This window comes from Nelumbo lutea, chromosome 5 (genome assembly GCF_056320005.1).
Source record: "Nelumbo lutea isolate HS-2025 chromosome 5, American lotus-T2T, whole genome shotgun sequence".
NCBI classification, from domain to species: Eukaryota; Viridiplantae; Streptophyta; class Magnoliopsida; order Proteales; family Nelumbonaceae; genus Nelumbo; species Nelumbo lutea.
This window is the reverse complement of record NC_142688.1, coordinates 44,826,454-44,854,008: the sequence shown is the minus strand read 5'-3', so window position 1 is coordinate 44,854,008 and position 27,555 is coordinate 44,826,454. Positions and strand designations below refer to the sequence as shown.

The following is a 27,555-nucleotide window of genomic DNA, read 5'->3' as shown; positions in this document are numbered from 1 at the left end:
TGGTCAAAAGAGACGTTCCTTAATTCTTCCCCTCCAAACTCAACATCTTCAAGAAATCTCGCATTTTCCGTCTCAAAGAAGGAGCGTGTAGTGGGATCATATAACTTGAACCATCGAGAACACTCCACGTATCCAACAAAGTAACAGCTAACTGTCCTAGAGTCCAATTTCCTTTCGTTGTGCCTATAAGGCCTCGCTTCAGCTCCAAATGTGTAGGTGCCTTATGTTGAGCTTTTTCCCAGTCCACAAGTCATATGGGGTTTCAGTTACTGCTTTGTTGGGTACTCTGTTAAGGATATACACTATAGTTTTTAATGCTTCTCCCCAAAGTGATTCAGGTAAAGAAGAATGACTAATCATGCTCATCACCATGTCCTTAAGTGTCATGTTTCGTCTTTTAGCAACACCATTCATGTTGGGTGTACCTGGCATTGTGTACTGTGGGACGATACCACATTACTTTAAGAAGTTAGCGAAGGGTCCTGGACGTTGCTCTCCTGATCCATCATATCTGCCATAGTATTCCCCGTCACAGTCAGATTTGACGACTTTAATTTTCTTACCAAGTTGAAGTTCAACTTCAGCTTTATAAGACTTGAAAATGTCCAAGGATTGAGACTTCTCACTTATTAAGTATAGGTACCCATACCATGAATAGTCGTCTATGAAAGTGATGAAGTACTGCTAGCCATTCCATGCAGGCATAGGGAATGGCCCACAGATGTCCATATGTATCAGTTCTAAGACTTCCGTACATCTATTGGCACATATTTTCTTTGTGTTCGACAATTTTCCCTTAATACACTCAATACAGACTTGGAAGTCCATTAAATTAAGGGAATCAAGATTTCTATCCGACACAAGCCTCTGAATTCTCTATTTAGAGATGTGGCCTAAACGCTTATGCCATAAAGAAGCAAAATTCTCGGTTAATTTACGGTTTGCACCTTTAGTACTTGCATGCAGGACTGCATTGTGGGAAGCAATAGTTTCTAACATATAAAGACGATCAATTAAAATACCGGTACCAATAACATTTGAATTTAGAGAAATATTAACTTTATTATTTCCAAAACCACAAAAGTAACCGGATTTGTCTAAATAGGAAATAGAAATTAAGTTCTGTTTAAATGACGAAGCTACAAACGTCTCAACTAAATTCAAATAACAACTAGTTTTTAAAATCAATCTAAAATGTCCTACAGCTTCCACAGGAAGTTTATTGCCATCGCCTACACAGATGAATCTTTCAGCATCAGTTGGCGGTCGGCTCTAGATGCAACCCTGCATAGATAAACTTATGTGAGTAGTAGCGCCAGAATCTATCCACCAAGTGTCTATAGGTACAGAAGCTAAATTAGCCTCAGAACAAACTAAAGTGAGAGACATACCCTTCTTCATGCACCATGCGGCGTATTTGGGACACTCTTTCTTCATGTGTCCTCCTTTCTTGTAGAAAAAATAGGTAAATCCATCACCTTGATTCTTTGCCTTTTTCTACGTGGATATTCATTTTGTAGTATCTTAGTCCTCTTCTTTTTATTATTCTGAAAGGTTGATGCTAAGTGAGCACTTTTCGTCTTTTCTCTCTAGATTCTTTCTTCTTCTTGCACACACTGAGAAATGAGCTCATTAAGAGTCCATTTCTCCTTTTGAGTATTATAACTCACCTTAAATTGACTGAATTGTGCAGGAAGAGAAATGAGAACTAAATGCACAAGCAAATCATCATTTATCTCTAACTTTAGTGCCTTTAGTTTACCAACAAGATTCGACATTTCCAATATGTACTCTCTTATATTTCATTTTCCCTTGTACCTCATAGAAATTAGAGTAGCTAAAAGGTTGCTAGTCTCTGTTTTCTCATTCTTGGCGAAATACTATTGTATCGCCACAAGGGATTCCTTAGCATTATTGCTCTCAGAAATAGAGCCCCGAAACGCTTCCGATATGGAATGTTTCATTCCGGTATGGAACGTTTCATAATCATCAGACTCATGCGATTAGAGCGATCCCATTTCTCAACTTTGGCCTCATTGGAATTGTCCTCAGCAGGGATGGGTCGCTCTGTCCTTAACGCAAGGTCTAAATCCATGCAGTCAAGAACGATTTCCACATTCTCTTTTCAGATCTTAAAGTTTGTACCATTCAGCATGGGAATGGCACTGATTTGAGCAGAAACATTATTTGCAGTTGTTGAAACTAAACAGAGAACAAAAACAACATATAATCAATAATATAAATTACAAAGGCAAGATACTCAGTACAACTTGACATTTAGTGTTTGCACAGAAATATCAAATGTAAATGGTACTCTCAACGCAACAATCAAACATTGATAATAAATCCTGTCAAACAATAGCCTTTCTTTGGACCGACTACTATTCACATGGATAATAACTTTATTATATCAATATTCATCATCGCATGTGTGTTCATTGCCCGGCCAAACATCAACCTTCCTTTGGGTTGATCAATGTCCGCATGGACAATGAACACACAAAATCTTTATATTTAAATCATCGCATGTGTGTTCACTGCCCGGCCAAACATCAACCTTCCTTTGGGCCTATCAATGTCTGCATGGACAATGAACACAAAAAATCTTTATATTTCAAATCAAATTAATTTTACACTACAGAGGCTACTTTGGTAACATGTTGCTTCAATCAATTTAATTTGAAAAGGAAAAAGTATTCATAATTCATCGCATGCATGACAAAGTCAAAAGTTCAAGGTTACTTCCATGCCAAAGAAGACATGTAAATTACTTATGTGCATGCAAATCACGATTCCAATTTTTTTTTTTTGAGTTGGTTCTGTAGACGCATCGAATCACTGATGTGAATTCATTCTTGGGTTCCAGAGGCGCATCGCAACACTGATGCGTCGTTGTTTTTTTTTTTTTTGGGTTCCAAACACACAACACTGATTCCAGAGAGGCATCGCAAGTAAAGACGCAACACCGATGCGTCTTATGATTTTTTTTTTGTTTTTTTTTCTTTTTTGGGTCAACTGAAAGCGAAACTGAATAATCAATGTGTCTCTCCCTAAACCGCATTGAATCATCAATGCGTCTTCCCTTTTTTTTTTTTTTGGTCGACTGAAATCGAAATCGCATTGAATCATCAATGCGTCTTTGTGTTTTTTTTTTTGGTCGACACAACCTTGCTTCATGGCTGTTCGACAAGCACACACAGCCGAACGACTGTATCCATCGATCGAGAGGCAACCACAAAGAAATCGATAAAAAAAGAAAAACGATAATCCTAATAACCAAACATGATATAAGGCTCTGATACCACTTGTAAGAATATATAAAGGGGAGCAAATCAATCCTTAGTCTTGCAGAATCATACCAATATCATTCATGTACGAAGAACAAGAAGCCATGTTGCACCCCAAAGAATATCATGCTGCAGTTATCAAGGAGGTTTAAACGTGCATACCTGTATCCATCGTAGTAGTAGAAACCTTTGCGGAATGAGTGATGAATCAATGGTAGGTCGACTGTGGTTTTCCTCAATTAAATCTTCATTCTTCCTTGGGTTTTCTCAGCTCTTGACTCTAATGGGGTAGAGCAAGAGGGCAGCTAGATGATTTAACATATTGGGAACCATAACCTAGGAGCCTTTATATTTTGACCTAATAGGATCCCATTAAGCCTATATGGGCAAAAATGTGGTATCCACTCATTAAGCCCCATACCCTTTTGTTGAAGCCTACGGGCTTTGCCTAAATGAATCACTTGATTTAGCCCACTTACAAGATAGTCCATCAATGCAATTGTTTCACTGAATATGTAAGCCCACTTAACAGAGATTAAAACCTAACACTTCTTTATCAAGTATTCAAAATGGTTTCATTGTATCAAATAAATAAGAAAAGGAGAGTCATTAATGAGAGTGTAGGATGGGATGCTCTCCATATATGTGCCTGTAATCAGAGTCCAACTTCCTGTAAATTAAGACTTTAGTCTTGCTGGAGCTACTAAACACATCAAGGCTACCCATTAATATTAGAAGCAGTAGAATATTAAACATAGAAACAAAAACAGTAGGAGCAGCAGCAACAAGAACGACAAATAAAGAATGATCACTGGTGATGATCATTATAGTTAGTAGCCACAAGGTGAAGAGCATTTTTCTTGTGCATTGTAATACCAAGTGACCCCTCCATGTCAATATCTTCTTCCTTGATCCCCTTAGGCAGTTCCCAGTTAAATGAATAGAGAAGATTTGCAAGTGTAAGCTCCACAATCACCATTCCAAGCTGTATGCCTGGACAAACTCTTCGACCAGACCCAAATGGTATAAATTCGAAGTGTTGTCCTTTGAAATCGATGGAGCTATCGGTGAACCTTTCTGGTACGAATTCTTCTGGGTTCTCCCAATATTCAGGATCCCTTCCAATAGTCCATGCATTCACCAAGAGCTGGGTCTTGGGATAAATGTGGTAGCCATCAATTATGCAGTGTTTCATGGTTTCTCGCGGAACCAATGATGGAGCTGGAGGCTGCAACCTTAGCGTCTCCTTTATGATACACTTGAGGTAATGAAGTTGGTGAAGATCATCCTCTGTTATCTTCCCTTTTTTCCCTGTCAAGCTTCTAACTTCGTTCTGTGCTTTCTTCATCACTTTTGGATTTTTGGCTAGTAGAGTAAGAGACCAGACCAAGGTTGCTGTAGTTGTGTCCACTCCAGCAATCAAAATATCCTGCAATGAATTAGTACTTCAATTTCCTAGTTCATAAAAGTTATATAGCACACTGTTCATTGGGCTTTTACCTTATAATAGTTAGTTATTCCATTCGCATTAATGCAAAAGAATGGGAATACAAATAAGTTGAGTCCAAATTTTGGTTTCATTTGATAAAAGGTTTCACTTTTTTCTGTTTACCTCAAGTGAAATAAAATAAAATCCAAAGCAGAAATGAACCAAAATTTATGGTTTTTCATTAACACTCCCATGCATTTGTATCATTGCAAATAAATATGCACTACAAATTAACATAACCTTGATGTGTTTGGTTTCAATGCAAATAAATTTGTACTGATGCAAAACTATGGCAGTGCAAAAAATGATTTGAGTGTAAATTTTGACCTATTTTTCAGTCAAATTTTAGATTTTTTTCTTAATTTCTGTATAAATGAAGCAAATTAAGACACAAAGCAGACTAAAATAAAACCCAAAACAAAATTAAACAAAAATTTACATTTTTCTCATTTGCACTATCATACATTTATATTAGTATAAATAAAATTGCACTGCAACCAAACGCAGCATTAGAACAAGCTATTCTCAGTTACATGAGTTGACTCACGTCACATGACTCATGAACTAATGTATGTGATATATTTTAAAGTATTTATAAAATATTTAATATAAAATAAAATAGAGCACATTTGTACATGTATTACATATATAATATATAAAATAAATATTATCTATTAAACATATACTTTTTTAGGTAAAAAGATAATTCATTCAAAGGGCCAGCAAAAGGCACCGAAAGAACAACAAAACACAAAAGGACAACAACAGCTGAACAAACAAAAACAAGAAAAAAATATAAAAGAAAGACAAAAAAACCAAATATAATATTTTTATTTATATATGCATTTGGGCTAGATCACGCTAAGAATAACCTCTATGACCGGGTCTACTTGACGGAGATAGCCACCATAAGAAGTTATCTTTATCACATTTTCACAACATACATGATCCAAAATCTTGGCTGTGGAATTTGACAAATTCTCTATCCTATATATATAGTATGAAAATTTTCAACCCTATTGATGGAGCGCGATCCGGCCGGTCTTAGCTGTCCGCTACCTTGCTTCCGAACGGGGTAGCAGGGAACCTAAAACGGAGGAGATGGGGAAGCTCCGGGGGGAACCCGGTGTAGAGGCTCCGAAGCTCAAGCTAGAATCCTTCAAAAGCAAGGTAATACCAGATAGCGCAAAGTTTGCATACCTCCGTTGTCGGGGGCAAGGGGCTCTTATAGTCACCTCGTGCACTCGTCCCGGGGCCCTTGTCAGGTCAAGTATGATTACCCTTGTGCTTGTCGATTCGGCCGTCGTCCTTTCTGCTAAGACAGAACCGTCGCTGCCTAACCGTCATCTAACTGGAGGTGGCGGTGTCAGTGGCGGTGGCAGGTGGCCGTTTAGGGTGCTGCCGCCAAACGTCAGATCCCAAGTCAGTCAAGCGCGACGCCCTTGGGCACGAACTTCCTTAGTGTCAGGCGTGGTACGACTTTTGCAGATTTATTTACCTAAATTAGGAGGTGGTGGGGGTAATGTTTGAATTGATGGAGATAATGGTGTCTTTGGCTTCCTTGGCAAAGAACTTGGAGGAGAAATTTTGGGAGGAAGAACACGCCCTTGCTTACAGAAAACAAGATTAGGGAACATCCATTAATTTTTACTGTACAGAAAACAAATGATGTAGGAGATGTAAGCTTCACCATACTTTGGCCAGATTGAACCGCTGGGGATGGTACAGGTGCAAAAGAACCTCTTTTCACTGTTGGAGGAACTGGATATTGGACAAGGGAAATAGAGGGACATGCCAGGTTGGATCATAATAAGAGGTCAAAGTAAACAAACCAATTTACAGCTCAGATGCTTGGTCACATTGAACCTAAAATCAATTATTAAGTACCTAGTTGTTGGACTAGCACAACCCCAGAAAGGTAGAGTACAAGGGCATGGCTGTACATTAATTAAACAAAAAGAGAAACACACACGCCTCCATATATTCTACAAATATTGATTAGTTAATATGACAGCCCTATTATTTCAAGATAGATAATTACTTTAGAGTGCACCACATTTTGTCCATGGAAAGGTACAAAGTTTTAGTTAAAATTGTTCACCCTCCCAAAAAAAACCAGTTAAGATCAATATTTCACCAAAGGAAGAAGGGGATACATTGGTGATATACCACTTAAGTTATCATAAAGAAAATTAGAGGTGTCTCCTTTTGATCAAACATTAGGAAGAAATAACAATAATGGAACTTCAACATGAGAGGATGTAGCAAAAGAGCTGCACAGACCCACTGCTCACCCAATAAAAAATTCAAGGGAATAAAAGCAAGAGTCTTGCTAACTTCTTTGAGATGATCAGCCAACCCCCGAATAGGGATGCAAATGGATTGGATTTGAATGTGATTCATTTAAGTTGTATTTGGATCCATCTAGCCATAATTGGATTGAATTGAATATGAAAATATGATTCATTCATTAATTGGATCAAGTTTGGGTATTGCTTGATCCAATTTGCTAGGATCTGATTATATACATATATAAATGATCATTTTTAGTATTAAGTTTCTTTAGAATTAAGCGGGGTTTGGGATTTAGATATACCCAGTTTTTCTATTTATAGTAAATATTTATTGTTCCTATTTAATTTTGTAAATTAGAGCTGAAACTCAGATGCTGACTGAATCCATAAATCTTCCAAGTGAATCAATACAAAGTTAGAGCGAAATCTAAAAATACTTCGAAATTAATGGCTTTACTCTGCTATCTTATTGGGAAATGGAATATCGCAATGATAAATTGATATAGCTGATGCTTGGGAAAATTCATGTTCTCCGTTGATTTCAAACCCTGCTCATAGAAAAAAGCAGAAATATGAGGTATATTATGTGTTGTTTGTGTACAAGGGTCATTACCATATAGGTGAGTGTAAGTGTGTTTTTCTTTCTCCTTTTGTTTTTTTTAAGCCCTGTATAAATATAATAATGAATATATGGTGTTTTTTTGTGTGAAAATTGGACTACTCTACCTTGTTGGCTAGTTTCAAGTTTCTGCACTTCTTTTCTACCTTGTTGGCTAGTTTGATTCAAGTTCCTGCACTTCTTTTCCTTTTGTAGTGTGAGGCGTTGAGCAGTAGTATGTAATGCAGTGTCAGATGTGACAGTCTAACTCAAAATCGTCTTGCTTTTCCTTGAGGTGTTTTTGGGTTTTGCTGAATTGTAAGGGGAAATAAATGTTTTTACATTGTTTGCTTTCCTTTATGGTTAAATGAAAGACACTTGAAACTTCAAGACCTGTTAGGCTGTAGACTAACAGGGAAATTTCACTGTTTATTTCCCTCTTTTTGAATGATGAAGGCTGGTGGCTTGGAGCTGCCCTGGCTTGAGCCTTGGGGAGTTCTTAGAGATGTCATTTTGGTAATGATCTAGACTTTGCTTGAAATGGTGCCAGTTTGGTTTGGCTGAAAGAGGAGGTCAGCTATTGTCTTTCTTGCCATCTTATATAGCCTCGTAGGAGGTTTGCTTGAAATAAATACCAACGTGGCAAACCGGCAATGAGCATGTTTTTTCTATGCTGTAATAGTCATGGATATCTGGTTATAAGAATGCTTCTTTTTTTTTTTTTTTGTGGCTTATGGTCTTGCTATGGAGAGGTCAGGAGTCATGATCCTTCCACCTTTCAATTGTTCCTTAGCACTGGGGTTGCGGTGGCGGCGAAGGTGATAACCAGAGGGGGGGGGGATATGGAGAGGTCAGGAGTCAGATGCTGACTGAATCCATAAATCTCCCCAATGAATCAATTCAAAGTTAGAGTGAAATCTAAAAATACTACGAAATTAATGGCATTATTCTGCTATCTTCTTGGAATATGGAATATCTCAATGATAAATTGATATAGCCAATGCTTGGGAAAATTCTTGTTCTCCGTTGATTTTAATTCTCATTCCCATTCCTGTTTGAACCAAACAGACTATGGGAATGGATCATTCCGAATCGGAATCCAAAGGAAAGTAAGTTTTGAAATTCTTCTTGAAATCCTTATCCATTATTTTCATTCATATCACAATTGATCTCGTCTTTTTTTCATTAGGGTGTAAGATGGACAAGAGTTGGATTCACCGTTCAAGAACTTCTGAAGAGTATCTAGATGGTGTTGATCAGTTCAGTAGGTTTGCTTTTAGGAAGGCAGACCGTGAAGGAAAAATTCGATGTCCTTGTACAAAATGTGGAAATGTATTGTTGATGGGTCAATTTCTGTGCATACGACATATAATGAGGCTCGTTCTTTTGATAACCCAATTGAGTGTGATGATGCACATGGGATGATTCATGATGCATGTGGTATTCCTATAGTGGAACAATGTGATGAAATGATGGATATTCCAGTACAACCTAGTGGAGGGCCTAATCCTGATGCTCATAATTTTTTTAATCTCTTACAACATGCTGAACAAGAATTATATCCAAGGTGTACAAGATTCTCAAAGCTTTCATTCATTGTTAGGTTATTTCATATGAAGTGTTTGTATGGATGGGGTAACAAGTCATTTACCAAGTTTCTTGAATTGTTGAAGGAGGTGCTCCCAGAAGATAATCAAGTACCAAGTTCTTTCTATGAAACTAAGAAGTCAGTATGAAAAGATTGATGCATGTCCAAATGATTGCATGTTGTTTTGGCAAGAACATGCTAATGATGAGATCTGTTCCGTGTGTGGTGATTCAAGATGGAAGCCAAATGGCGACCATGAGAACAACACTGATGGGGCAGTTGGTACAAGGGAGAGAAAGATTGCTGCAAAGGTCCTGTGCTATTTTCCTTTAAAGCCAAAGCTGCAACATCTTTTCATGTCAACTAAAACGGCATCTCTTATGACTTGGCATGAAAATGGATGTATCAAGGTTGGCTTCATGAGACACCCTGCTGACTCTCCTGCTTCGAAGGAATTTGACGCTAAGTATCCGGACTTTGCAGCTGAACCTTGCAATGTGAGGCTTGGTTTGGCAAGTGATGGCATAAATCCCTTCAGAACACTCAGTGTCACATACAGTATATGGCCAGTGGTATTCATCCTATACAATTTGTTCCCATGGATGTGGATTTCTAAGTAGTGCCTGATAATCAGAAATTTCTTATCCGTGTCTTGGAGAACTTCTCCTAAAAAGTCTCAGCAAGTTAATTCTATAACTGTCTCCTCTAGAGGACCCGTGATCCTTGCAGATGGGACCAACGCAACCCAGAGTGCTGCCTCAGAAATTGCTCTCTCTCCTCCTTCCATTGTTTCAGGGTCCAGCGGTTTCTGGTTTCTTATTTCAGGGTTCTTTCATAGATTAATTTTGATATATCCATATAAGATTGTGAGTTAGCCCGATAACATCCATTATCGTATATACTTTTTTCAGGATTTTGGCTCCAACAACTTACATATTCTTTGCTTCTGCTATCCCAGTTATTTCATTTGGTGAACAGTTGGACAGGAATACAGGTAACACTGATAAATTATACTGTGGTTCTAATTCTGTTTTCTAGTTAGGTTGGTAATCTCATGAAGTCCAGCTAGAGTTTCGAATGGTATTGATAAGATTTCCTTTGCATTGCAAGCTATTAATAGAAGCATTTTGTTCTGTTTTCTAGAAAGCATGTCTGTTTTCTAGATGGTATTCTAACAGCAGTTCAGACATTGGCATCTACTGCTTTGTGTGGGATTATACACTATTATTGGAGGTCAGCCTTTGCTGATTCTTGGAGTAGCAGAACCTACTGTTCTTATGTACACGTTCATGTTTAACTTTGCGAAAGACAGACCTGATTTGGGACCAAAACTCTTCCTAGCATGGACTGGATGGTAAGATATTTTTCTGCCTCTGCCTCTGTTTTGCACATTAATATACGTATTGAAATATTACTTTTTGATTTCTTTGTAGTAGAACTTACATGATCTTTTGGCAGGGTATGTGTATGGACTGCAATCTTGCTGTTCTTGCTGGCTATTTTAGGAGCTTGTTCTATTATCAATAGGTTTACCCGATTGGCAGGGGAACTGTTTGGCCTGCTTATTGCAATGCTCTTCGTGCAGCAAGCTATTGCACAACATTTTAATTCATATTTGACTTCTCACAAAAGAATAAGACAAAGTCAAATGTGAAGCAAAAGTAAACTAAATTACACTCACTCTATTTGCACTCCCATGCATCTAAGCCAATGCAAATGAAATTTGCATTTCAACCAAACTGAGCCTTAAAGGATTTTTGAGATTGTATCTATTTCATTTGTCCTAGTCCAATATATCAAAGTCTTGGTCAAGGAACCCTTTTCTTTGATAGGGCTGGTTAGGAGACTCTTTAGAAGTTAATGGGCTCCCATTTCCAAATTCTCAGTCAGTCATTCAGTCCAATTAAATTGATGGTAATCTGTGTTCTAATTTGTTCTTCTTTTCCTTTCTTTTCAATTTGTCAATACTACCTGTCTTCTCTTTGGAAAAGAAGATTGGTCATGACTGATGAAAATCACTTTTTTATTATTTAACTGTTAGGTATATATATAAGTCTGGATTATTTCTGTTTCCAAACATAACATCACTTACCCAGTGGTTCAAGTTCAACTTTTCAATTAGGTAAAACGATACACATGGTCAAGTGAAATTTCATGCTTTCAGATGTTTTCATATATTAATGGTTTCTCTTGCCCATTGTGGATTTAAATCACAGCCAAACAAAGTAAAATTCCCAGAGGATGCCTGCCTCTGATCCCTGACAAATAAGTCTATATGTCTCCTTGCATCAGGGGATTTGAAAAACTGGGGAGGAGGAAGAAGCAGAAGAAGAACAAGACTAAAGTTTGATGTGTCGTTTTCTATCAAGTCATTACAGTTGAGGTTTTTAAATAAGTGATGCTGTGGGCCCCCATGTTTAGGTAGGTGGGATGTCAAATCCATGTTGGGGCCCACAAAAGGCTCACCTCATATTTGTGTCACTACTCACTACCCCTTTTGTGGCCTATTATTATATAACCCTCCAAGCAGTTTGGGCAGTTAAGGGGACTCTCAATTCTCAAACCCTAGTAGGCTGAGACTGCAAGAGTAGATTAACCAATGAGCCTCCATTGATATATCTTTTGTGGAAATTGCTCATATCTCATTTGATATATCCAAATTCAATAGAAAAATCTGGAGTAGAGTGTCTGATCTATTTATGATCCATAAGACTAATAACTTCAATTGGTTAATTTCCTTCCTAATAAGGAGAGGTCAGTCACCAAATTGATTGTATAAAATGAAACCACACTAGAGCCCAAATGTGATAATGTATGAACAACTGCAACCACCACCTCCTCCATTTTCTTTTAATAATATCATGGTCACCCATTTTTCGTCCATTTCTTTTCTGATTTTTTCTTATTATTGGTAGTTAAGTCTATACATCTTGGATGTAGCAGAGAGGACCATCCCAATTGAAAGCTCCATGGCCGACCCTTAATCAATGGGGGGGCACCTCTGTGGATGGAGCCTTGCTAGCCTCAAAAAAGCATAAACCAAACTAAAACCAAGTCACATTCAGCTTCCAGCAGGGTCACTGTTCAATACAGGATTCTTCACATGATCTTGTTGTTTTGACCACTAGCACTGGGTTGGTCTCATCAGCAGGACTGGGCCCATCACAGTTTGCAACCCTTGTGACCCATCACAGTTTAACATTTTGATTGGAATGTTTGAATCAAACATTTAATGCTATGAGCTCCCCCTCCTTGTTCTTCCTTTCTGCAACCAATGAAGGAAAAGCTCCAATTGATTTCTGGGCCTCAGTAGGAGTAATTTTAGGTCCACCTGTACAGTAATGGAGGTGTTTCTGGGCATAAATGCAATGCAACTTTTACTTAAAAGTTAAAAACATCCAAATTGATTCAACAGGGATTACTGCATCTGTCTATTTATTTATTTATTTGTTTTTTTTAATTGAAAGTTTGAAACTGAAACTATTCATGAAGTTTTCACATGGTTGCTGCAGGAAATTTGGGTCCACTGAGGATCATGGACTTAAGCCCATATAAAAGCCCATAAATTACAAGTTGTGAATTGTGATGCTTTACTAGTGCGACTCACCAATGGTAATGCCTAGCACATTGGGCTGTTAACAGTCTGATAGTTTGATGTCACATTCTGAAGAAAAGAAAGAAGTCAACTGTTACTTGAATTTGGCATCAAAATGATAAGAGGTGAGACTATGTGAATTTCTGCAGTTACATGTAAATATTTATGGTCATACATCAAACTCATAGCAATATTATCAAATAATGTATGCTTATCAATTAATACCTCCTCAGTTGTCAACTGAGCAATGCCAATTTTGCAACATAATTTAATGTCCATCCATGTTAATTTTGTTCTTCCTGTAACCACCATTTGGTTAAGCAGTTAGAGTTCAGGGAAAAAAGCTGTACTGTTTTGTTGTAACAGATGTTTTGTTGTCAATTTTGTGATGAAATACCATGAATTGAGAGTTAAAGGGACAAACATGCATGTAGCTGCATGTTACAGAATAACTCTAGGCGAGGTAGAGAATAAAGAGGAAAACTGAGGTTCTCCTTTTGAAGCTAAAATTATTGAATTGGATACTTCAGTTATGGGATTTATAGTATATAAATAGGTTTTAAATTTAGTATTGCAGGCCCATTTACATGCACATTACTGCAACCATCTCTGTTCTTAGGGGCTGCAATCCCCACAACAGAGCCAACCCTATCAAGCCAATTAGATGTGCCAATGCAAAGTATTTGGCTTATGAATATAGCCTGCATTCTCCTCCTAAGTCCTCAGGAGGATGGCATCAAAATCCATTTTTACAAACCAGAACAATGATGATGATATCATCTAAGCTTTGTCCCAACTATACGGGGTTGGCTACATGAATTATGTTCTACCATTCTGTTCTATTCAGTACCATATCCATTGTTAGATCATAGCCCCTTGAATCATTTCTCATTACTTTAACCGATGTCCTTTATGGTCTGTTGGCCCTTCAGATAGACTTTGCCATTGATGGTTCTAGTGTGGACTGCTGTTTCCTGCATACCATCTGGTAGTGTTCCAAGAGGGATCCCTCGGCACCTCTTCAGCCCAAACCTCACCAGGCGCCTATGAGAATTGGACAATAATCCAGGCATGTCCAAATCACCCTTGCATTTCCTGATGCTTTTTTTAATGTTGATAAAGGAACAATTTGTTCTTGTTTTTATTGCTTGCTGTTTTTTTCTTGTTCTCTATTTGTGCAGACCATACAGATCTTAGTCCATTAGGAAGAACTAGTACTGATAATTTGTTCTTAAAATTGACAGGAGATGCTAGATGTGCCCATTTTCTATATAGTTGGAGCTTTTATTCCAGCAACAATGATTGCAGTTCTTTACTATTTTGACCACAGTGTAGCATCTCAGCTTGCTCAGCAGAAAGAGTTCAATTTGAGAAAACCACTGTGTTTCCATTATGATTTACTTCTCTTGGGTTTCCTGGTAGGCAAACCTTCTTTCATCCTTTTATTTATCCAATTACTGAAATTTTTTACTTAATTATTTTTACTTTGATCACCCGGACTTTGTGCATCTGATTGGGGAGTGGTGGAGAGAAGAGTTAAGAGGGGTGAAATGGAAGGGAGTGAGATTCCACAAAAAGCTGAAGAGGTTGAGATCCAAAATTAAGGAGTGGAACAGGGAACATTTGGGAAGAGTAGAGGGGAAAAAAATTAGTTTATTGTCTAGGATTGAGGAATTAGATTCCAAAGAAGCCCAAAGGATGATGAGTGAGCAAGAAAGGGTGTTAAGAAGAAACCTAAAGAAGGATTTGGAAGAGGTCCTTTTAAGAGAGGAAATTTCATGAAGGCAAAAGTCAAGACATAAATTTATTAAGGAAGGGGATGGGAACACAAAATTTTTCCATGCGCTGGCCAATGGGAGGAGAAGAAAAAATTTCATGGCCAAGTTAGATGTGAATGGGGAGGAAGTAACAAATCAAGATGAGATAGCAAGGTTGTTTGTGGATCACTTCAAATCAATCTATAGGAAACCTTTGAATAATAGGCTAACATTGGAAGATTTGGATTGGACTAGGATAACAGAAGAACAAGCAAATTGGTTAGAAAGGGATTTCAGTGAAGAAGAGATCAGACATGCAGTGTTTTCAATGGATAGATCCAAAGCACCTGGTCCAGATGGCTTCATAATGGCTTTCTGTCAGGATTGTTGGGATGTGGTTAAAGAAGATCTTGTTGGGGTATTTCAGGAATTTGTAGATAAAAAAAAGGTAAGCCTTGGAGTTAGTGCAACCTTCTTAGCCCTTATCCCAAAGAAAATAGATGCAAAGCACCCTAAGGATTATAGGCCGATTAGTTTGGTGACAAGCATCAATAAAATCTTGGCCAAAGTGTTGTCCATGAGAATCCGAATAGTACTACCATTCATCATTAGTCAAGCACAAGGTGCATTCGTGCAAGGAAGGCAAATAGCAGATCAGATCCTAATAGCAAATGAGTGTGTGGAGGACATGAGAAAGTTGGGGAGCCAAGGTTTTGCGTGTAAGCTAGAATTAGAGAAGGCTTATGATCTTGTGGATTGGAGTTTTTTACTAGAGATCCTTGGGTGTTATGGCTTTGGAGAAAGATGGTGCAACTGGGTAAAGGGATGTATTAGTTCCTGCCATTACTCAGTCTTGGTCAATGGGATGGTTAGAGATTTTTTCCCAGCCTGTAGAGGCCTTAGACAAGGTGACCCACTCTCCCCGTTTCTTTTCACCTTAGTGGCAGTTGCTTTCAGTAGATTAATCTCTAAGGCAAATAGGGAAGAGGAGGTGAGTGGTTGGAGGACAGGAAGAAACAATGTCCGGGTAACCCATCTACAATTTGCTGATGATATCATAATTTTTTGTGAAGGGGGTGACAGGCAAAAAGTGAGGAACCTTAGAGCATTGTTATAGCAGTTTGAGAAGGCTTCCAATTTGAAGGTAAACATGGATAAGAGTTGTGTGGTAGGAGTCAATATGGATGAGGAGAGTATTCAGTCTGTGGCAGATTGTCTAGGTTGTCCTGTCTCTTCATGGCCCTTACAGTACCTAGGTCTTCCTCTAGGGGCTAAATTTTGAGAAAAGATTAGCTGCTTGGAAAAGGAACTATATCTCTATGGGGGGTAGAGTGACTTTATTGAGAGCCACCCTAGCGAACCTACCGATCTATTTCTTATCTGTTTTAGGATTCCTAATAGGGAGGCTAAGAAGTTGGAGAGATTAATGAGAAATTTTCTTTGGAAGCCAGGGGAGGGAAAGAAAGATCATTTCATTAATTGGGAAATAGTATGTAGGAGCAAAGAGGAAGGTGGACTGGGGTTAGGAAGGTTAACTCTCAAGAATAAATCCCTCTTAGGAAAATGGTTGTGGAGATGGCCTAGAGAAAGGGAGAGGTTGTGACATGAAGTGATAGTGAGTATACATGGCAGACTGGAAAATGGATGGGATGTGGGTGTATCATGGCAAACAACGTTGTCATCTCCTTGGAAAGCAACCTAGAGTATCCTCCCTCAACGTTGTCAGGTATGATGCCAACTCTGGTAACTCTGTTTTATTCTGGGAAGACACTTGGGTGGGTTCTGTTGCTTTAAAGGACCAATTTCCGTCCCTTTATTCTATTTCCCTTTACAAGGAAAAAGCTATCTCTCTTTTGCTCCCTTCTCCTTTTTCACCCTCATCCTTAAGTTGGGACCTTGGCTTTCGGAGAGGGTTGAAGGATGATGAACTTAACAGTGTTTCAGACCTGTTGTCTCTGCTTGGCAATGTCCTTTTGGACCCTCTTAGTGTGGATGTGAGATTATGGTCCCCTCATCCAAAAGGTTACTTTTCTTGTGCTTCATTTTTCAAGACTCTTTACTCTTCCTTGAGTCAGTGGGGTTTTCCAACTAAGGAGATTTGGTCTAGACCTGTTCCACCTAAAGTTGTTATTTTCTGTTGGGAGGTGTTTTATAGAAAGATTAAATCCTTGGATTTCTTGCAGAGGAAAAGGCCTTTCATGTGTTTATCCCCTAACTGGTGTGTACTTTGCAAGGCTAGTGGTGAAGGTTGCTCCCACCTACTTGTATCTTGTTCCTTTTCTAGAGCTATTTGGAGTTGGATTTTCTCTTTATTTCAATCCCTCCTTTTCTGTGTGGCCTACAAAAAAGGGAAAATTGATGTGGAGATGTATTAGAGCAGTTGCATTGTGGACAATTTGGGAAGAAAGGAATGCAAGGATTTTCAAAGATCAAGAAAGAAGCATTCAGGCCGTTGAGGATTGTATATTGACTAGGGTCATTCACTGGTTGAGAACTTTGGACTTCTTTCATACCTTTTCCTTAGATGATATTTGGAGAAACTGGGTAGTGGTGGCTAACAGCCATATAAGGGACAGGGAATCTGTAGTGTGGACCCCTCCGCCTAAAAGATGGGTAAAGTTGAACTTCGATGGCAGCAGCCAAGGAAACCCAGGCTCATCAGGGATAGGAGGGGTGCTGAGAGACATGGAGAGCAACATATTAGCCTTGTTCTCAGGCCCCATGGGAATAAGAGACTCTAATAGAGCTGAGATTTTAGCGGCGGTACAAGGTATTCAGATTGCAGAACAATTAGGGGTTCAGCACTTGGTAGTTGAAGGAGACTCTCAAATTGTGGTGGGATGGTTGAAAGACCCAGCTTCAGCCATGTGGCAACACAGAGATTTATTAAGGAGAGTAAACTGGCTTACAAGAAATATGACTGTTACCTCTATGGGTGGGAAGATCAGCAAACACCTTAGTGGATGGGTTAGCTAAGCAGGGGGCTACAAGGGAGCAGCTATTTTGGGCTGCTTTGTAATTTTATTTATGGTTAATTCTGTTTTATTTTGAGGTATTTCCTTTCTGAAGAGGTAACAACTCGTGCTTCTTCAGTGGTGTTTCTTCTGATTTAATAAATTTCTTCATTCATAAAAAATATATATATATATATTTTTACTTTGATCCATAGTACATATTAACCCTTGTAATCCTCTAAATTCTTCTGTTCAAATTTCAGGTCATATTGTGTGGTCTTCTTGATGTACCACCATCAAATGGTGTCATCCCACAATCTCCAATGCATACAAAGAGATTGGCTACTCTTGAGCACCAAGTAAGGCATCCCAAAGCACTGTTTTTCTTTTTAATTTATCATTAGTCACTCTAAACTGTTCTATGAGACTCAACCATCATGGTGCAAGAGCATACCTACTCCTGGTAGCTGAGCCATCAGCTGAACTAAGGTATTGTATGTTGAGCTATGAGGTTCCTGGTTCATTTCAAGCACACTTACCTTCTATCCCCCATCTTGTCAAGGAAAATTAGGAGCATGTGTGGTTTGAGATGTATTTTAATAAATCGTTGTTCTAAGTGGACCTGGTTAAAGTTCTATCTTTGTTAGACTCAATGCTTTTATTTTTTCACTACCAACAACTACATTTTTCAATTCTAACAAGTACTGCTTACCCTGCAGCTTCTTCATAACCGGCTTGTAGCCACAGCTCGCAAAAGTATGAGTAAGAACTCAAGCTTGGGACAATTATATGGAAATATGCAAGAGGCCTACCAACAGATGCAGACTCCATTGATCTATTAGGAGGCTTCAGTTCAAGTATGATATCTATCAGGAGGCTTCAGCATTCTCGTTCTCTAATTTTCTTTAAAGCAGCCAGCCTTAAGGATCTGAAAATATGCAGTGCAGAAATAGATGATTTACTGGTTTGTTCTCTTCACAACAGAGCACTCGGATGGACTATTTAAGGGAATGCCACTTTTCAATATATTTGGAGAAGCTCAGAAATGGGTATTTGTTTCCTGAGGTCTGTGACTAGATTCAAGCTTTTTTTTTACTCCCATATTTCTCTGTCGGATTGAAGAATCCAAGCTTTTTATTGGTTTGATCTTATTCCTTTCTCTTCATCTATGCTGTTTGTGTTTATTTTTATTGGATTGAAGAATCCAAGCTTTTCAATATATTCCTTTCTTGCTGCAGCTCGGTCACCCTACATTAAACACTTCATTACAAACTTCAGAGTTTAGGGCTTCAGATATTGATTGTTGAGGTTTTTGGGTCAACCATTGCATTAATATAGGCCCAGTTGACCACTCAGGCCATTGGCCCATTGCTATATTATGATCAGCTCGGTCCAAGTCTAGCCCAGTTTGAACATGGCTACATGCTAGCTCCCAGAAATGGGTTTTCATCTTTACTCTCAAACTGTTTGAACTTTGAAACCATAATTTAGATGATATAAGAAGACCCAAAGTGAAATGATTCCATAACTTGGAAAGTTTGAAATTCATATTGTATGCAGTAACAACTCGTTTGGGTGTTTAGTAGTTATGATAATCTTTTTCTAATAGAATGTAATTTCATGGCAGGAAAAGCCCCAAATGAGCACAATGGAAAGTTTGATCAGATAGAAGATCTTTGATATTGAGAATGGACCTGGGTTAACACTTCGGGAGTTCAACAGAGAGGATCTGGCTCTATACCAAAGATTTGATAGGTGTGGACAAGCTTTAGACATGGACAAGTGAACTTTGGTTAGTTTAGCAGGAGGATCAAAGATTTTGAATCTTTTAGAAGCAATGGGCCATTTCCTATAATTGTACAATGATGTTATGAACTAAATTGTATTTGTGATTCAAACATTTTGAATGGAGAATGGTTGCTTAAATTTTATTGTATTCAGTGTTTTTTTTTTATTTTTTGTATTTTATTTCGGTTTAAATGAATGTAGAGAACACAGGTAATTCGAAGAAAATTAGAAAAAAAGGTTGTTTAATTGAAAAAAAAATACTGACTGCCGCTAAAAAAATTCTAGACTGCTGCTAAAAAGCACGCGCCAAACTTGTAGCGGCAGCTAAATTAGTTTTAGCAGCAGTTGCAACTGCGTCGCACCAGTATTAGCGGCAGTTGGTTGCCGCTAAAGAAATTCTCGTGTGTTTTTCTTGAAGTGGGAGAGCCTCTCTCCTTGCCTATCTGTATTCTCTTTTTATCTCTTTTTTTTGTTAATAAAGTTTTTAATTGTCTTCAAAATATAATACTTAAAAGGGATAACCAAACCTCCTTGTTTGGAAACAAGTTGAAAGAACAATAATCGACCAACTTATTATTCTTAGAATCCATAGTTTAAATAACAATAGAAATTGAGAAAAGTAAGGACCATAACAACAAGGGCGCCTAGTGTGATATGACCATCAAACCATAACAAACAACATAAATTAGCATACTATTGTTTAAATAGAATTTAAATTGACTAGTGACTTAAATACCAACTTATTAAGGAATAAGATGCATGACATTAGCAATAGTGAATGGCCTTAGGGTACCAAAGCTTGACCATACTAGCCTCTTCCCATACCGCCTGTCAGTGTAAGCCTTTTCAGGTGGATGAGTTCCCATTGGTGGTTAAGTCTCCTTCACTACAGGAAATATGGTTTGTAGCAGCTGCTTTTGAAAAGACTAAAAGGTGGCTGTCAGTAGAAACATTGGTCTTTAGCGGCAGTCAATTAAAACTATCGCTAAATACCAAGCGATTGCCATTTGCCAATGTAATGTGCGCATTAAGTAGGATTTTCTCCCTCGCACCTTTTCTTAATCTTCACAATTTTTTATTTTCCCTCCCCGCCTGTCTCTCTCAAATTTCACACCACCAGCGTCGACTAAACCACTGGTGGTGTGAAATTTGACTGATATTTCTTAAAATTATTTTGACACACTAGTTCAAGTTCAACTAATCTGCACTCTCTCAAAGAAAGGAAAATGGAGATGGAGGACGAAAAGCGACTGAAGCAATCAGTAGGGGAGGGAAGGGTGGAGGAGGAAGAGAGAGAACGAGAGGAAGAAAGTATGTAGTTATAAAGATCCACTAATATCCAGAAGTCTGTGAGTCTGTGAGACGTCTCAAGCAAACCCCCCCCCCCCCCTACCTTCTCTCTTTTCCTTTGATGAAGCCTTCTCCTTCATCACAGTTTGTGGCTTCGCAGGTGAACTCGGCTTCGAGTTCTGTCTTTGATTCTTTCCTCTCTATCTGCCAACATTCCTTTACAACTGAAATTAAAGAAAAATTAGGGCTTTTAGGCTTGTATATGGAACTGATATTTCTATTATTAAAGGCAGTAAGAGGCTTCTTATTCTTCTGCTTTTGCTTCTGCTTCCTTTTCTATTCCTTCTTCGGCGTCGTCTCTTTCCATTAAGAATTGTAACACAATCCTTGTAAGCCATAGACAGGTTAGTCCATCTCTTTCGGTTTGTCTGTTGGTAAACACATTCTGTGTTTGCTTTAATGTAGTATTCAAAGTATTCATTTTGTATATTAATGAAATTAATTTGCTTTTTGATTGTTCCGAATTATTAGATGATGCCGAGGCAACCGGCACTAGTGATGGTGGCAATACATGCATAGGCGCCCATTGCTTTGTGTTGGATGTACGTGTTTCTCGTAATTAGAACCAGGAACGTTTATTCTAAAATTTATGCCACCAATAAGTCCAAGAAATCAACTGTGAATCCTACAGCCATTAAATAAATAAGATGAATTCACATCTCCGCCCCACAACGCCCCGCAGCACATAGTAACATCTCCCAATATTTGCTTTCTCACATAAATCCTTTATATGGGATTTATGACTAAATATTGATTTCCCAATATTTGCATGTTTTCTAACCAACTTAACCATACAAAGGAAACATGGTAGTAGAATATGATGACAACATATGCCAGGTTTGTAGTGATGGTAAGAGGCAAACAAGCATAACCAGGAAAATTAGTGCCTTCAATAGATCCCCGCAAATCTTCTTGGCCAAATGTTCCCATCAAGCCAATGTATCTTAGAATACATTTTCCTGAAACTCCAGAAAATAAAATCAATAAAACTAAGATCTATTGATAAAAGAACAAAACAGTAAATAGAAAATTTAGAAAAAAAAATATAAACATTGAACATACCTTTCTATTTAGAGATGAGTGCCCTGAAAATCTTCAAGCAAATAGGTAATCAGCGCCAATAAAAGCTTTGCAAATCCAAAAGGGGATGGAGGCATCCATGCATGGAGAGATAATAACAGTTTATTGGGTACTTGTGGCTAATGATCGATGATGAAATTCATTATGTCAGGTTGGCTGCACCTTCTTTCTCCTTGTTTTTCTTTCCGGTAAAAGACTTAGTATATGTTTGAAATCGATGCTGCAGATCTGCTGATGTGTAGGTTTGAACAAACATTCTCTGAGAAAATGATGTTTTTTTTTTTTTTTGTTTGGAAATGTTGCTGCCAGGTAACATGTTTTCTGGAGCAACAACATTTTCTTTTTGGTACTAATGCTTCATGTATGTTTTCAGCACTGGTACCCATTACAGGAAATCCACGTCACTGCTACATTATGTTTTCTCTGGCAGCAACAAGCTGCAATCTGAGAAAATGTCAAATTCGGTGTTGCTCCAAACCACGCCTTCTCGATTTCCAAGGTGTGTTTTGAAGCACCATTTTTATAAAAAATGGTTCCAAGCAATCAAACATTTCTTGAAATACTTTTTTTTCCGATGTGGCACTGATGTGTCACCATTTTCTGGAACAACGTCATCGATGCCAGACAGACGCTTAAAAGATAAGTTGAATTTTTAGAAATTATGTTTTATTTGGTTCTTTTTCTTGAAAATATTTGAAAGAAAATGAAGGTTAGAAAAGTCGTAATCTGCTTATGTCCAATTTAAAACCTCAAGCTATGTTTAAGTCAATGTTTGAAGTCTCATGTTTAATTCTTTTACCCTTTAAACACAAAAATTTGAGAAAAATAAGACTGTAACAACATCAACATCTAGTGTGATACAACTGTGGACCCATAACTAACAACGTAAATTAACATGAAACTGCTTAATTATAAGGGTGAAAGACTTAAACTTCTCTTCAAATTTCACCTAAATACTAAAACCTCTCATCTCCTTTTTTAAAAGACTAAGACCTCCCCTATTAAAGTTATTTCGAACTGAATCATCAAAAGGACTCTTTTACCTTTGTTAATTTTTCAAAAATTGAAAACCGTGGAATAGTTTCTTTGTCTATTCCGTTATCTTCTATGTAGCCTTACACTTTGTCAAGTTTTAATGTCAATTTGCATTCAAGTGGGCTTTTTATAAAAAAAAAAAAAACATATGCTTTATTGGAATTCGTTTTTGCATTTATTACAACTAAAAGTCTGTTAGGTAAGAAGATAAATTTGTCAATGCAAAATTAACTCAACTTTGTAATTTATATGGACTGTTTTACACTCTACATATTTGCATCGATTCCAAATGCAGCCTAATGTATTGAAGGATGCAGTTGCAGATCAACCTTTTACCCTTATTTCTACATATCCATGCTCATGCAAAATGAGAGCAGCTATATTTATGGCTACAACTGATTTTTTGTTTCTCATTTTCTTTCAACTGCCAAGAAGTTTTTTGGCCTTGGTTGATCAATACCTCAAATATCAGTGGAACCCGTGTTTCCTACTCTGTCCCCACCCCTTAATCACACTATAATGTATATGTAATGTTAGCAAGGAAAAGAAGTTAGCTCCATCAAATAAAAACATTTTCAATTTTTTAGTAGTGCATGCTAGAAGGGCCAGGACTACAAAAATGTTACTAAAATAGGTGGAGAGGAGTTTCAAACTGACAAATTAAGGCCATGTTTTGTTCAATTCTCATTCTTTTCATTCTTAACCGAGATGAAATTAAAAAATGGACAAGAATGGATAAAAATGGGCAGAATGAGAAAATATTGCTATGAATCAAATGTTTTTTTCTAAAAATGAATTCTTTTTAGACCAACAAGTGTCCTATGTTGCTCGTTTTCATTCTTCAAAAAAAAAAAAAAAAAACTATGCCAGTATTCATAAACCACCAGCCTAGGTCTTCAAAACTATTGGTATAGATGTTTTGTAAAAGTGCTTTTATAAAAATACTTTTATAAAAGTACTTTCATAAAAAATACTTTTGGAAAAGTATTTTTATAAATGTACTTTCGTAAAAGTGTTTATAAAAGAACTTTCATAAAAGTGTTATAAAAGTACTTTCATAAAAGTGCTTTTATAAAAGTACTTTCATAAAAGTACTTTTATAAAAGTGCTTTAATATAAGTGTTTTTATAAAAATGCTTTCATAAAAGTAATTTAATGTAAAAGTGCTTTCATAAAAGTACTTTTACATAAGTACTTTTATAAAAGTGCTTTAATAAAAGTGTTTTTATAAAAATGCTTTCATAAAAGTAATTTAATGTAAAAGTGCTTTCATAAAAGTACTTTTCATAAATTTACTTTTATAAATATGATTTCGTAAAAGTTCTTTCATGTAAAAGTACTTTTATAAAAGTTCTTTCATAAAAGTACTTTTGGAGAAATACTTTTGTAAAAGTACTTTCGTAAAAGTGCTTTCACAGAAGTAAATATTTATGGCAGCAGTTTTGTAGGTAGAGTTTCCTTGAAGAATCAAAATGAGCAAGATGGGGCATGATTATTTTTTATGCTGTAAGCTACTCAATTTTTGTGCTATGGGGCTGATTTTTCATTCTAAAAAGAATGTAGCTCAAACACTCTAATGTTATTCTTTCTTTCCTAGAATGAGCAACAATTAAAAAAATGTGGCCTAGAATAGTGAACCAAACCTGGCCTAAATTGGATTCGGTTTAGATAATAAACTTGCATCATCTTTACTTACGGTATTGGATGCAGTATGCAATCCTAAAAATAACATTCAGTTAGGTCTCTCCCTGCATTTGTTTATGTTCAAACAAGAAAAAAAAAAAAAAAGAAAAAAAGAAAGACTATAAAGAAACAAAGGAAAAGAAAATTTGAATGCATCTTATAGAGAATAAATTCAATGCTCTTCAAAAGGATGTGAAATTTTTACAAGAATCTAAATTAAGATTACTTGGGTTTAACTAGCAGAAAGGTCATGATTTGTCACCATATCGCAGTTGTTACAACAAATGGTTTAATGGTTGTTCAAAGTGAATAAGGGTAGTTTTTCATTCATTTGTGTCCTTCAACCGCAAGAACATTTTTGGGAATGGTTGATCAAATAGTTCAATACTCCATAAAACAATCGTCCCAAGCAAGGTTCAAAATATTGTTACGTATTGACTTGTCTCAGCCGATATATATTTTATTGTGGCATTCCCGATACACCCCTACAAGGGGTGTTTCGGGTCAGACTATGTTTCAGAGAGTAACCGGGCTTTAAACTGACCCCTCTGAACCATAATAGAAAAAAAAAAAAAAACACAAAAAAGCATCGATACAGGCCAATATGCCTTATCGATACTTTGAACCTTGGTCCCAAGTACCCAAACCCTAAAGGGGCAAAATTGGATATTAGGGTCAAAACTATCATTTTTCACTATTATTTAATAAAAGGTCGATTAAGTAAATTGATCCTAAACTATATATAGAGGGTCCTTTAATAAATTACCCTAAAATTTGACAAGTAAATTGTGAATATGGCTTCTTAAAACTCAAATATTTTTTTTTTCTTTTATGATAGGATCCTAAACATGGTTGATGATTTACCCAAAAGCAAATGCAAGAAACGAATCAGAAAATGAAATAAAATGTATACATTTTTCTTTTTTTTTTTTGTGGGTGTTAAGCTTTTAGAACTGATTACAAAAAAAAAAGAAAAGAAAAGAAATGTACATGTAACAGATATGACTCTAACCATAGACACTACTTTTTTTGTACAGATACTTTTGGACACCAATCTTTCTTCTTTTCCACAGGTTAGAAAATATGAAAAAGAAAGTGTTGGTGAAAAGAGCTCTAGTTTGATTTTAATTTCTCATTCCTTAACATGGTTGTAGTTTCTGCATGAGGGAAATAGCCAACTCATCAAGTCTAGATAACCTTCATCCTTCGGAAGTAGCGCTTCACACACCATATCTGCAAAGTTGAGACTACAATGCAGATTGCCATGGACATGACACTGAACCATGCTACTCTAGCATTGGTTGTCTCACTTACTATCCTCATTTCAAGTTCCCTATTAATGAACAAGCAATAATAAATCAAATGCTATTCTCTGCTTGCGTGAACAATGGCAAATAATTAAATCTGGATGAATATCTACTACCTGCTTCTGAGATGGAACATAGTTTCATAAATGGACTCCACTATTGCCTCATGTTTCCTCAGCGTAAACTCAACACCCTATATGACACAAGATGATGTATATGTACGCATTAGTCTATATATATCCTATCCAATAAGAGATTAAGAACAAGGTTCAAAAGTTAATACAGAAAAACACATATGAACGTGGAGAAACCTTGGCTTTTTCTTCTTTTCTAGCAACAGAATCCCAGTCCCTTGCAGCGATTCCAATTCTCCAGTCAAGGTTGATTCTTGCTCCTACATCTCGATGATAGTCGGCCAGATGAAAACAAACCAAGTAGTTCCCAGCCTGCGTAGTTGTGAATGTAAAATGGCCATCTGTGACATTTTTCACACTATAAAGGGTGTTCCCAATTGGAGCTATCACCTGAGAAAGGCCGGACCAATCGTCAACCAATACCCAAACCCAATAGAAGTCACCGGAAAATATTAAATAAAATGTATTGCAGAGAATTTAATTTGGAGTACAAATATTCTTACATCGGCGTTGATGGCGGGAATACCGTGGATATGGCCTTGGGATGTGACGTTGTAAATGCCTAATACAAGGACATTATTTTGGATTTCGTCTGAAACACACTTTCTTGTTGAAGGAGGAAGATTCAACATAACCGCTTCCCCCGAAGGCAGAAGAAGAAGACCCATCCAACTTACGGTAAGAATCAAAACCGGGATGGGCAATGCCATCGTCGTTAATTTTCTGTAGAAACTTAAACCAACCAACCAAGACCACCTAGTATCCCTCGATCAATCGCTCTCACTTGCCCCACTCTGCAGGTTGGTCAACAGAGATGGAACAAGCGAAAGTGTCGAAAATGCAAAAGCGGGGACAGGGATTGAAAGCAAGAACCCAGATCGATCTTCTATCTCTTGATCTTTCGTCTGGGTTAATTGTTCATTATTTTGCAACATGAATTTAGAGGACGAGACTGTCTATTTTTTACCAGTCCGGAACTACTGGAATACCACCCTTCTAAAGGCAACTTGGGAGGGGATATCCTCACAACAAAATACTTTTCTAACGTGTTTCAGCCTGATATGTGTCCATACATCTCACCATGATCAACATAGGTCTTAATCTCATGGTAGGATGTGCAGATAACGTGTTGGAAAAGTATTTTCTTGTCAAGAGATCTCTGGGCCAGGCAAAGTATTCCTATCAAGTTAAGGCATGTAAACCAGGAGTCATTTTAATTTAAGTATCCTGCCAAGATTCTGTGTGTTTGCTATAGCTTTGGTTTATTAATAAACATGTGTAATTGATTTATATTCAAAGTGAGAAAAAGTATTTGATAAATTGTTTATTGACAATTAGGGGTCATTAGGTGACATTACGCGCCATATGAGTAGGATAAATGCTTAACCATTGGTCAATGGTTGGCGTACACATAAATCAAGACCAACTTTTATCAGTACCCATGAATACGAATCGGTACAATGGGATAAATCCTGATTTGGCATGACATTACACTATTCACAAAAGCTATAATGGAAGGACAACATTTAGTTGACAACCATTTAAAATTTTATAACTTTCATAATCTACTCACTAAAATGCAGTAGTCATCCTCTCTCCATTATTCCAATAAATAT

General features: G+C 37.2%; 1 protein-coding gene, 1 long non-coding RNA gene and 1 pseudogene across 4 annotated transcripts in view; all 3 read right to left on the bottom strand.

Annotated features, from left to right (window-relative positions):
• Positions 1 to 26,855, bottom strand: part of LOC148852090 (transmembrane emp24 domain-containing protein p24delta3-like) — a 45,362-nt gene extending 18,507 nt beyond the window's left edge. The window contains exons 1-4 of one of the 2 annotated variants that reach the window (XM_088945044.1): positions 26,443 to 26,855; positions 26,117 to 26,329; positions 25,922 to 25,998; positions 25,395 to 25,831 (exon numbers count right to left, since the gene is read on the bottom strand). In XM_088945044.1, coding sequence (XP_088801170.1) covers positions 25,687 to 25,831; positions 25,922 to 25,998; positions 26,117 to 26,329; positions 26,443 to 26,649 — 642 coding nt within the window. In that variant the 5' untranslated portion in view covers positions 26,650 to 26,855 and the 3' untranslated portion in view covers positions 25,395 to 25,686. Of the gene's footprint in view, positions 1 to 25,394; positions 25,832 to 25,921; positions 25,999 to 26,116; positions 26,330 to 26,442 lie in introns of those variants that run through there. The other variant, XM_088945043.1, reaches the window with a different exon arrangement.
• Positions 3,878 to 6,123, bottom strand: LOC148852092 (cytochrome P450 71A1 pseudogene; annotated as a pseudogene). Its single transcript, XR_016099079.1, has 2 exons — positions 6,118 to 6,123; positions 3,878 to 4,716 (listed from the first exon to the last, which is right to left on the bottom strand). The product of XR_016099079.1 is annotated as a cytochrome P450 71A1 pseudogene (transcript).
• On the bottom strand, positions 21,307 to 22,114 carry LOC148852091 (uncharacterized). Its single transcript, XR_016099311.1, has 2 exons — positions 21,763 to 22,114; positions 21,307 to 21,659 (listed from the first exon to the last, which is right to left on the bottom strand). It is a non-coding gene; the product is annotated as an uncharacterized LOC148852091 (long non-coding RNA).
• Positions 26,856 to 27,555: the final 700 nt, after the last annotated feature.